Source organism: Musca vetustissima, unplaced genomic scaffold (genome assembly GCF_032173495.1).
Source record: "Musca vetustissima isolate MV318-11 ecotype Yass unplaced genomic scaffold, APGP_CSIRO_Mvet_v1 utg42163, whole genome shotgun sequence".
Lineage (NCBI taxonomy): Eukaryota > Metazoa > Arthropoda > Insecta > Diptera > Muscidae > Musca > Musca vetustissima.
The window spans coordinates 322,954-336,321 of NW_026881825.1; the positions used below are offsets into that span (position 1 = coordinate 322,954).

A 13,368-nucleotide genomic window follows, 5' to 3' on the forward strand; every position below is an offset into this window, starting at 1 on the left:
TTAATGGCGATAAATAGTTTTCCATCCACCCATATTCCTTGCCTAGTGCATTCAACCGCACCTTATCTATTTTCCATGGTTCGGCAAATAAAAAAACAAGAGAAACAAAACACTTGTCGAAATTTTATCAGTAAGCGAAAGTGTTCGCTTGTCAAATCGTCGTATGCCAATTAATTGACTTCGTAAATCTTCTTTTCAAAAATTTCTAATTGTATATTCCGTGTTACTTACCACTGGGCTTTCTGGCGATGTTACAACAACGAAGACCGTGTCAACAATAATAATTAATCCAGTTCCACTTGTTGTTTTATTTATGTTTTTCTCTTTTTTTTTTTGTTATTGCAAATATCAGCTGTTGTTAGAGTTGCCAATGTTATGAATATTGGGTAACGTTTCAATATAAAGCTGACTGGCAACATGTCAAATTGGTGTTTACATAAAGGCTCAATGCTGGGGTCTGCTCTTAATAATAAAATGGTCTGTTCCAGAACCTGCAAGAATTTACAAATTTTTACTTCGAGAACAATTTTTTGTGATATCCATGGGATAATTATGGAAGGTAGTCTCATTCGAGATATTGATAATGACAACCAATATGTAATTCATATATCAATTTCGGCTTAAGTCTAGTTTATGTCCGGAAATCGGTATTTCCGGAGATATGGGCCTCAAAAGATTTGTTTGGGCACTTATATTTTATCACGGTTTTTAAAATTTACTGAGGAAATATTGGCATAAATTTAAAGCGTTTGAAGTCCTGATTACAAAAACACTATTCAAATTAAAAGGAGATGCGATTGCGTAGCCGAAGCTACCACCTTTCCGTAGGAGAAAGTCTAAATTCCCCGGCCGAAAACCAACTACTTTCAAACACATTTCTAATTAAAAGCAGATTCGGTCGCGTAGCCGTAGTTACCATCTGTACCCAAACACTCATACTGTTTTTCAAAATTACAGAAGGGTACTGTGGAACTTTGGAGACCCATATCTCAGAATGTGTGAACTTATTTGATAAGAATATTTTATTTTTGAAATCAGGGCTTTTAAAAATCATAAGAAAATACAAGGACCCCAAAAGAACTTTGGAGGCACATATCTCCAGAAATACCAATTACCGCAAGAAAAAAAGGATACCTTTGTAATTTTGTGATAAAAGATTCCAAATGATCTGCGAAGGGCCCTAAACTAGACTTTTTCCGAAATATATTTTCTAAAGCTGAACATTGTTCCAAGATTTAACCATGGTTGTTACAACTTATATTTAAAAAAATATAACTGATTTAGCAATGTTTGCCACTGAACACACGAATGCATACATTTCGAAGGAAGATATTTATATTTAAATTTTGAAAGCTGTATACTGTCAAAGGCAAATTTATAAAAAAAATAGAGACATATGTCTGCATGAGACTACCTTGTATAATTATATCGAAAAAATAGTGAAAAGTAAAAATTGGCATAGTACGAAGAAGAATATAATAGATGCGTATAGGAGATATACATTTTGCTGCGGATTTGGAGTCGATTTGTAAATGTCGTCTGTGCATACAATAGCTCTTGAAAGAAGTAACCGATTTCATCCAAACATTACACATCGTAATATTTCTTCCAAACTTAAATAAAGTTTGGAGATGGGCAATCTCAGTCAACTGCTTCTGTTATATTCGATATTCATCATGCGGCTATTCGATTTCAACCAAACTTCGCACAATGTAATATTTTAACCAAATATATATTATTTTGGATAATGGAATGGAGGTAGGCCATAGCAACCTATAAATTAAAATTTTTCATACTGTGGCTTGTTACGCCAAAAGAACACCTGGCATTCAATTCATTTTTCGCGTTTTTGATAAAATTTTAAAAATATGTCAAATGAACAGAATGATTTGTTGTATTTGTTTTCATTTATACAGACATTATTGCTCATAAGGTACAGGTGTATTTTATCCTTTCTAACAAAAGCTACCCTACCTTGTATAATTGTACCATGGGTACAACTGAAGAGGAGTATTTTAAGACTGTATTACCTTCTTATCTATTAATTGTTGCATAGGGTAAATTATTATTTTAAGTGTATTCATTTCTTATACGGCGTTTACATTATAAATATTTACCGGATTAACCTACACTATGAAGATTTATTTGACATAAATACAATGGAATTGATAATTTAAACCCAATGGGTTAACGAAATCCAGTTAAATGTAAACGCCGTATTACACTTTTTAAAAATTGGCTAATAAACCCTCCTTGACATAACAAGCCTACCTTAAGGCATTTTCCTTAAATTTTTTTATGAGCATGAATATTAAAAGGAACTAGAAAAGAACAACTAGAAATAGTCCCGGTCGTACATTTTATGGAATCCGAAACAGCGTACGCATCACACTCATTCGTAAACAATAAATTTCTCGGACATTTTGTTTCAAGTTCGATTTTTATCAGCCTTTCTCCTTTCATAACGTGTGGAACGTTTTTAAATTCGGTCGGTTTGCAAAATTTGTAAACAATTTTCGAATCGCATATATTTAATCAATTCATAAATAAAAAAAAAAAATTACTATGTCGAATAAACCAACTGGTTCCAGTGATTGCTTGGATGGAGGCAAAGTCAATGGCAGTAACTATTTGAAACTTCAACAATCACAAGTAATACGTAATAATATCCATGCAATATCGCAATTGTTGAATACGGGATTGAATGCTGAAAGTCTGGATACATGCATCAAACTAATTGAGGCTGGTGTCCATCCACAGGCCTTGGCAGAAGTTATAACACAAATACGCAGAGAAGTTGCTGCACTACGCACTAGTGAAGAACATTGAATGTTCAGAGATTCGTGAATCGGGTTAAAGGGAAGAATTTACATTGGTGTCTTACTAAAGTAGTTATTCCAAATGTTTTTAGTTATAAAAAATTGAATTAATAAATGTTTGGTTATTATTAATCATGTAATTATTAAGAGAATAAAGGAATATATATTTAAATGTATTTGTGTTATTTTTAGGGTGTATTTTTCAAAAAGGAGAAAATAAGGATCAAATGCACTATACGGACACCTCTCAGATTTTTACCATAGGTAGCCCATCTGATGCTGATTACAACTACATACATTTTTTCGGGGGAAAACATTACTTCCCGAGATGTGGGGCTTCAAAGTTCCAAAATAAACCCCACATTTTATTAAATATCTTTAAGAATACCACTCCGAAACGTTTGAAAGTGCATGTAATCCGAAAAAACTATAACTATTACGTTTAACAGAATCTGGAGGGTACATTTCAATAACAACCAAATGAGGATAATTAATTGGTCCAAATCGCGAAGAACGGTGATTATAAATACTACCGGATATTACTCGGAGCAATTGGTTAACACAATGGATGACCAATACCATTCTACAAATTCTCTGCTGCTGTCCTTGCTATAAAGGATATGTTTGTATTGATATCACTAATATTTGGTAACTATTTCCTAGATTCCAAAATTTAAATCAAAATTGTAAATTCATAGGATTCAAAGCCACCCAGCTTGGTGGTTTCTGTTTATTGAATGTAAGGATGTGATGATAACATCTATATCATCGCAGCGGAATTCAGCTATGTTCATGTTATTAATTCAGGGTTTATATTAGAACACTTTTACTAAAGGTGCGTACAACTTTAATAATAATTGCTGCTGCTGAATTTAGTACTTTTGCTATTGGGTTAATTCATAGAACAAAAACTATAAAAATTGGTCATTGTTGGCATGTACGTAATAGGAGGTGGAAGTGAAAAATAGTACATACTATAGTTTTCCAAATTTATGTAAATCAAGAAATTTATGTAAATCGGGTTCGAGCACTGATAAAAATTTAATTTCACAGTGTTACCTAAAATTCGACTAACCCGTTCGACATTTTTCACCAAATCAGACACCCATTAGTGCCAGGGATGAAAAATGTGAAAAGGTACCAAAAGAGTACTTTTTTCAAGAAAATAAAAACAGTTTATTCAGTTTCATAAAGATCGATTTTCAAGATATCACTTAGTCTATCTTTCTGATGGTAATAATATGAGAATTCTTGCTTCTTTCGATTGCATTTGAATATGTATATTAATTTTAATTTCACTAGCTCTTTCTCTGAAGCTAATATTCCCCAAACTAACATCAATTTCAGTTCCAAAGTGCTCTTGAAATTATTGAAGTAATCATCTCGACTATGGATGTCATCAATTTGCCTACCATAGGAGATAGCACAGAGTACGCCAAATTGAGTATCTGACAAACATATCCGGTTAAAAAGATTGTAACTGATAAATTAATTTAATGTTTGTAATTTTAATCATAACTGAACAGTTATCAGTCGTAAACCCATTCATTTTTTAAGAAGAATATTGCAATCACATCAATATCTTTATCTGCAATACTTTTGCCGGTCAAATCCATAACAAATTCTAATCCAAAAACAAATTATATATATATATTTATATATATTTTTTTTTTTGGAGGACACATAAAATCGGACGAAAATATATATGAGAGCCATATCTAAATCTAAGCCGATGTTCACCTATTTCAAAAGTGTTCGTCCTTGGGCCAAATAAATGAGCAATTTAAGATCAACAGAAGGACGGACATGCATGACTCAGAAAGTCATTCTATGCTTATTCTCAAAAGGAAGAAACCTAATATGTAGTTCGATGCCGACTTCCCTTTTTTAAATCTTTATATTTTGTGCAAAAAACGTACTTTCATGTGTTGTCCTTGTTTAACTATATAACTGTGTCATAACTAAAATAGATAAGATAAAGGGTACGATCAGACAACCGACACCCTTATGAAAATAAAATACACTCCTTTGAACACGTGCTTCTTTCGTAATAAATTCAAATAGGACAATTCTAAGAAAATTCGAGTCGTAAACTTTGTTCAAACCCGTTAAACATTTTGCAATCCTGCATAACTGTCATAAATCCTTTTTCAAGAACAAATCACCGCAGGTAATGAGATAATAAAACAATAATGGACAATGGTAAATCAGATAAGAATTGTCACCTTGTGCGATGAGGCGCCAGGTAGACGGATACAAGGAAAATCCATGTATAAAATGGAAAACACTAGTGATTAGTTCGACAATTGGAATATATTTGGCAAAGTGACAACATCAAGGCGGACCTTAAAGGAAACATGTTGAAATTAATAAATATTTTGTTATTTATACTAATAATACATCGGCGTACATCAATGGCACAGGATGTGAAAATTGATTATACTATGGAAACAATGGATCGATTGCCATTACAAAGAGAACCAGAAGAATTGACAGGTTATGAAATTGAAATTGTCGATATATTGGGTTTGGGACCAGAAGATCATGGTCAACCCAAGATATCGTTAAAGAATTCTGCATCCAAATTTCTATTGGAGGTTTACAATGATATAACGGAAAATGAACAGGAGTTGGATCACGTTCGAGAGCATCTAACACGTGGTCGCCAGAGAAGAGCATTAAGAGAGGAAAAATTCATAACCAAATACGATCGAATGGAAATTGAAAAGTGCAATAATATAATAACATTTTCAAGTAAACGTAAGTACCAAAATCTGTATTTTTTAAAATTTATTTAAACATAAATTTTAATTTATTTTTTTTCCTTGCAGAAATGTTAAAAAATTCAAATCTCGTTGCCGATTTACCTATTGCTACGGATATGCAAATTGGTTTCAATGCCAATGATGTACCGCGTGATTTACAGTTAGCACATTCAGCCCTGCGCATGTATCAACAACCTAGTCTGGGGAAATTTGTACAAAATACCGATGTCCAAAGAGCTATAATTTCAATTTATCAACGTGTTATGGTACGAAAACAATATACAGGAGCCCTGAGAATACTGGCTTCCGTGAATACCACCACAACACATAAAGGCTGGTTGGAATTCAATATGACACGCATCTTATCCCGTTGGCTGCAACATAAATCATTACAAGTTGGACGTCTGAATGAATTACTCGTAGGTGTTACTTTGGAAATGGAAAATCCCGCACATGAATCAAAATCGATAGAAATATTGCCAAGTGATTTGGGTTTGGTACAGCCAAATGCTACCGATGATATGATCGATTTACAACCCTTCATTATTGGCTACTTCAATGGACCCGAACTGATGACCAAAATCCAAAAATTACGCTTCAAACGTGAAGTTATCAAGCGTAAACGTAAAGCTGCCGATTACTACAGGCGACCACCACCACCACCTGTCCAGGAAATCTATAAGCTACCCACATCATGTGAACGTTTAAATTTCACGTTGGATTTTAATGATTTACATATGCACGATTGGGTTATAGCGCCAAAGAAATTTGAAGCTTTCTTTTGTGGTGGTGAATGTAATTTCCCATTGGGTTCCAAGATGAATGCTACAAATCATGCCATAGTGCAGACGTTGATGCATTTAAAACAACCGAATTTACCCAAACCATGCTGTGTACCAACTGTATTGGGTTCGATATCAATATTGCATTATTTAAACGAGGATAGTGTAAATTTGAGTAAATACCCGCAGAGTGTGGCAAAGGAATGTGGTTGTCACTGAGAGCCGGAGCGAGTGAGTGTATTAATGTATTTACTGTGTATAGAAAAATATTCTTAATTAGTTTATATTTAATTTAATTATAGTACAAAAATAAAAAAAAAACACATTTAATGGAAAATATCTTATTTCTTTTTGGATAACCCTCGCTATAGAAGGGAATTGTAGGGGAGAGGGGGGCACCTTTGAACGTGGGGCACCTTTGAACAGCGCTCATAAAATCTTGGTGTAATATTTTTCCGACCCGCAACCACTTTTTTGTATATGGCAATCTTGTTCTCTATATGCGTAAACCACTTTGGCTTGCTTTTTCAGTTGTCGAAAAATTGTTCATGGGTGACCATGTTTTCTCAGTGTCATTGTAAACTTTTATTCATTTGGTTGTAAGGGCGCAGGAAGAATTCTGTGATAGTTTTCTTTCGTCAAACAAATCTTTTACATTCCAACAATCATTTCAAACATAACTAATGTAATTTCTTTCATATATATATCTTGATTTTATTATTTTTATTTGATGGTTATGAATTGAAAGTTTTATTTCGAATGAATATAAATTTTCATTACATTGACTATATTAAAAAAAATAATTTACAACGCATGCCCCTATTTAAAATTAATATTTAATTGAGTGAAAAACCTACAAAATCAAAGTGTTCAACACCCTCTCTCACTCTATCAAATTTAATTTAGATCTAAACATTTGAAAATTTATACTTCCTAATATTTTGGTACAAATGTCAGCAATTTGATCAGTTGTTTTTATATATCTAACATCAATAGTTCCTTGAGCCAAATGATCTCGAATGAAATGGTGCCTGATGTCGATATGTTTCGATCTTTTACATTCTGAGTTCTTTGCCATAAATATGCACCCTTGGTTGTCCTCATACAGAGGTACAGTATATGTATTTTCAACAATATGCATATCCTCTAGGATTCCTTTTATCCATATTGCCTCTGATGTGGCTGCACTTAACGCTATATACTCTGCTTCAGAAGAAGAAGTAGCCACTGTAGCTTGCTTTTTGCTTGACCATGAAATTGTACTTCCATAAATTTGGAAGACGAACCCACTTACTGATTTTCTGTCAATAAGATCGGAAGCCCAATCAGCATCTGCATATCCGATTAATGATTCACAACTTTCATTTCGTTTTATAACCAATTTCAATTGCTTTGTACCCTTAATATATCTTAAAATTCTCTTTAACATCTTCCAATGCGTTTCTGTTGGAGTTTCTTGAAAACGCGCCATATATCCAATGTGGAAGCAAATATCAGGTCTTGTACACAACATAATATACATAAGGCTTCCCAAAAGTTGTCTGTATGGTTGTTTTGTTGGCTCTGAATTTGATAATTCGCCCAATTTTTCCATTGGTGTTGCAACCGGATTACAGTCAATCATTTGAAACTTTTCTAAGATTCTGGATATATTGCTTTCCTGTGATAATTTCATAACTCCATCATTTTTATTGTAGTCTATTTTAATTCCCAAAAAATATTTCAGATTTCCAATATCTGACATGCTAAATTCCTTGCATAGGTAATTTTTCAAAATATCAATCTCATTTTTGTCGCTACATGCGATTAATAAGTCATCAACATATAGCAGTATGTATGTTGTAGTAGAATTTGTATATTTGACGTAAAGACAGTAATCTCGCTTCGATCTTACAAATCCAATTTTTAAAAAGAAATCATTAATTTTTTCATTCCAGCAACGTGGACTTTGTTTTAAACCATATATAGACTTATTAATCCGGAAAATCTTTTTGTTGTCAAGGACAATTCCCTCAGGCGCTTCCATGAATATTTGTTCCTTCAATTCCCCATGTAGGAATGCAGTTTTGACATCCATTTGGTGAAAAAAAATATCCGCGTTGAACTCCAACTGCTAAGATTATTCTCATTGTTGTAAGTTTAGCTACTGGTGCAAAGGTTTCTTCATAATCTATGCCATGTTTTTGTAAATATCCTTTAGCCACCAATCTCGCCTTGTATCTTGAAACATTTCCATATTCATCCTTCTTAATGCGAAATACCCACTTTGACTTCAAAGGTTTTACATTTTCAGGTTTTTCAACTATGGTCCAAACATTGTTGTAGTCCATTGATTTTACTTCCTCCTCTATTGCTTTAAGCCATTCATTTTTGTCTTTTCTTGTTAAAACATCAGCATAGGTTTCTGGATTTTCACTGATTACATTGTCAACAATGTCTGCATTGTAGCCTGTAAAGTACTCTTTGAAAACTTTTGGTATAAGACCCCGAGCACTTCTCCTTAAAGTTGTTGGATCATCTTCCTGTGTGTTCAACATATCTTGGCTATCATCGCTAGTAGTTTGTAGTTGTACGTTATCTTTGTTAAGTCCACCATCATTCGTATTTTCCACATTTATATCCGTAATATTTCCGCCGGTTCTTGAATCATCCATATTTGCAGTTATGACATTTTCTTCATCCCTCTCTTGTTCATTGCTGCATATTGGAACAATATTATTTTGACATTTTAATATCTCCCTTTGAAACGGAAATGTTGTTTCATCGAACTTAACATCACGTGCTGTCACTACTTTTCTGGTTGTCATATTCCAAATTTTATAGCCATTGCTTGTGTATCCAATCATAACTCCCTCCATGCTCTTTGGATCTAACTTCTTCCTCTTTTGGTCCGGTATCCAAACATGGGCTTTACATCCAAAAATTCTTAATTTCTTTATATCTGGTTTGTTTCCATACCACAGTTCCGCTGGCGTAATTTCATTATTAACACTCCTAGTTGGAGTCCGATTTAACAAATATACGGCAGTCAAAGCAGCTTCTCCCCACATTTCTTTTGGAGAATTTGATCCTATCAACATTGTTCGAACCTTTTCAACTAAGGTTCTGTTGAACCGTTCAGCTACACCATTTTGTTGCGGAGTATATGTAATAGTTTCCTCAAGTTGTATTCCTTTCATTTTATAGTACTGCAATTGTTCTTTTGAACGATACTCTGTGCCCTGATCGCAACGTAAAATGGATATTTTTGTTAAAAATTTTGCACTTGCAAAAGCTTCGTATTGTTTAAATTTGTCGAATACTTCTGACTTGCTTTTCATCAAATAGATAACTCCAAAATGGGTGAAATCATCAATGAATGAAACATAATATTTGTAACCATCATGAGTTTTTGGAGATATAGGCCCACATACATCGCTGTGAATTCTTTCCTAGACACGAGAACTATGGATATGCACACCCTTGAAGGGTTCCCGACACTGCTTCCCCTTCAAACATATGTCACACAAGCCGAAACATTTTACATTTCCCATACCCGTCACCATTTCCCTTCGATTCATTGACTCAAGGTCCTTTTGATTTATATGGCCCAATCTACAATGCCAAAGCCTTCCCTCATCGTTTGAACACAAATATGAACAGTTTATACATTTAATAAATTTAAGTTCAAAAACATTACCTCTTGGTTCAGCTATGGCTAATTCTTTACCTTTGTTTAAAATTATTGCAGTATTTTTCTTGAAAACTACCTCTAACCCTGCTTTTGACATCTTGCTAACAGATATTAAATTTTCTCTCAAATTTGGTACATAAAGAACATTTTTAAGAATAATACGTTGACCAGTAGATACGTGTCCATGTATATCACCCATTTCATTTGCAGTCAGCAGTTCCCCATCTTTGGCAATACTTATTGTTAAAGGCATCTTCATCGTTCTCAGATCATGAAACAAACTCCGATTATTTGAAATATGGTCGCTTGATCCTGAATCCAAAATAAAGCTCATGTTGGTTTCCTCCCTCATATTTGCATTTACCATAAAACACACAAATTCATCATCACTTTCATTATCAGAATAAAGAACCGTGGATTCTCGGTGGTTCGTTGAGAAATTTGCTTCTTTTCTAAACCTGCAATTCATTTTCATATGTCCCATTTTTCCGCAGTTATGGCATTTTCCATTGAATTTGAATTTATTATTCTTGCGAGCAACAAAAACAGTTCCTGATTTTCCAACACCATGGTCCTCAATTCTATCACCCCTTTTTGCCTCTTCAGCTAGTAAACGTTGTTTTACCACTGATAATGTCAATTCATCTTCTTTTATATTTTCCAAAGCTGTTATTAGAGGGTCATAACTTTCAGGCAGACTTACAAACAGTTGCGACACCAAGTCGCGCTCGTCTAATTTTGCTCCAGCTGACTTTAATTGGCGTACAAGTCCATCAAATTCTAAAAAATGATCCATCATTTTTGTATCTCCTGATAATTTCAATTTTGCAAGCTGTTTCCTCAATATTGTCTGATTTGTAGATGATCTCACCGTAAAAACGTTCTTTAAAGCATTCCACATTTGAATTGCAGAAGATTTATCTCTTACATAGTCCAAATAGTCATCATGAATACAACTGACTATAATGCATTTAGCTTTCGTATCCATCTCACGATACTTAATTTTTTTCTCATTTGAAGCATCGTCTTCCAGGGCTGATTCAATTACTTCCAACACATTAACCGCATCCAAATACATTTTTACACGAAAACTCCAGTTTTCATAATTTGTTCCATTAAATTGAACTATTCCATGAGGAACTTCCTTTCTTTGGTCGCCCATAACCTCTTGATTTTATTATTTTTATTTGATGGTTATGAATTGAAAGTTTTATTTCGAATGAATATAAATTTTCATTACATTGACTATATTAAAAAAAATAATTTACAACGCATGCTCCTATTTAAAATTAATATTTAATTGAGTGAAAAACCTACAAAATCAAAGTGTTCAACAATATATTTATTACAAAAAAAGTTATTTTAAATTTCCGTAAAATGCCATGGGTGGGGCACCTTTGAACATGCCCATTACACTCGAGTAAAAACAGGAGTTTTTAACTTTTGTCTTCGATTTCTCAAAATTTCAAATGGGCTAATAAGATTACGAAATTAACTGTATTTTTCACCATATTAATTTGTATTTTTCAGTCATTTTATGTTTTAATAACTTTTGATCTAATTTTTTTAAATTTTGAACATTTTTTTATATATTTTTAATGAATTAATGCATTTCTGATATGTATGAATAAAATACATACATATTTGAACATAAACACTGTAAAAAAACCATGTCGTTCGAAAATGCCAACCCTTGTTCAAAGGTGCTCAAAGGGGGGGCAGTTTTGAACACTTTGAGTTCGTCCATTAAAACAGTAATAAAATATATTTATCAAGCTTATAGTATGTCATATGTATATTCATTTTAAAGGTTACATATGTACCTATTAGTTAAAATTTATAAGAAACCAAAAATGATAAAATAAAAAAAATTTATAAGGCTTGAAAGCAAAAAGTGTTCAAAGGTGCCCCCCTCTCCCCTATATAGAGTCCATTAGTCAGTTTGTAACCGTATCTGCATAACCATTTGTTTTGCATTAGTAGGTTAACTATATGTTATAGGATATAGATATATAGATTAGTTAAATTATATCGAACTCGTTCATAGGCTGAAATGATACTGTAGATGACGCAAACTTAAAATTTCCTCACCAGATTCATACCCAAGTCAGTTGTTGTTGTAAAAGATTGGCAGCTTCCTGAGCGTTCTCTGATTGTGAAAATTTCACTAACCGAAATTATCCTCAGCAAATTTTGGTTAGTGCAGGATTATCGACGATCTATTGACCGTCGGTGGAATTCATTTTTTAGATATACGCGATAGAGATGGGAAGTCCTGATGGTGATCGATAGAACAACTGATAGTTTTGTGCTTCGCTACCAAGTAATCGTGAATTTCCGAATTTTGTTTCTGCATAAAATTTTTTTTTTTAACATGAGTATTAAAATAAAATATTGGCCAAGAGCTTTGTTGTTGTTATAGAAGTTTTCTGCACCTGGTCATCAATTCGTGCCCAATACGAATTGAGTCTACTGACTTGCTCGATAGGCAACTTGATCTAGAGGCTTCCTTTTATAACGTTGGATTTCTCTCTCCACAACATACGGATCCTTCCTGACACGCCTGGTTAGGGTAAGTCTTATCCACCATATGATGGTTAGGATGATTGTCCTGAAGTACCCGACCATTTACTGCAAATAATGCATATTGCTATGCTGACATAAGGGAAAGATCTTCGTCTCCTCATTAAGATGGTCAACTGGTGTCATGAGGAGGCACATTGTCAAAGTTCTCATGGTGGCGTTCTGACCAGTCTGAATGCTTCTTCATTACGTAACACTAGTATTCGCAGGACGCACTGTCACCGCATAGCTTCTCACAGACAACCCTATTGCTTTATAACAGGTCAACAAGGTTTTCGAATTGACAACTTATCGCAGATAGCTGTGGTTTTCGCGGACGATTTGAACATGCTGTCGAATGTGACACCGAGTATTTTGGTGTGCCCCTCGATCTGTACATGCACAATGGCATTCTCAGCTCCACAGTCCATGTGGTGAATAATGTGGCTGACAACACTTCGTGAGGATATCATTGATTAGGGAGGGAAGTGTTCTCAATGCCCTCAAACAGTTTGGCATTTTGACTGTATCAAAGGCTTTCGATAGGTCATGCGCTACCAGCACTGTTCTATGACACGGCCAGTTCTGGTTAAGTCCTCGACTTATATATGTGTTGAGATGGCGTGAGACGCTGTTGTTGCTTACTTAACCCATGTTGATGATTATCAACTGGATAGCTTTCCCTAATGCTGGAGAGGAAGTAATGCCTTTGCCACCATCCTTGCCTGGTTTCAGTGCCAGGACCATTATTCAGGCTTCGGGAACAA

The 13,368-nt window shown here is 34.0% G+C and overlaps 1 protein-coding gene across 1 annotated transcript; it reads left to right on the plus strand.

Annotated features, from left to right (window-relative positions):
* The first annotated feature begins 5,233 nt into the window (after positions 1-5,233).
* On the plus strand, positions 5,234-6,590 carry LOC133327842 (protein screw). Its single transcript, XM_061536379.1, has 2 exons — positions 5,234-5,579; positions 5,651-6,590. The coding sequence occupies exons 1-2, from the start codon at positions 5,234-5,236 to the stop codon at positions 6,583-6,585; spliced, it is 1,281 nt and encodes a 426-aa protein (XP_061392363.1). The 3' UTR covers positions 6,586-6,590.
* Positions 6,591-13,368: the final 6,778 nt, after the last annotated feature.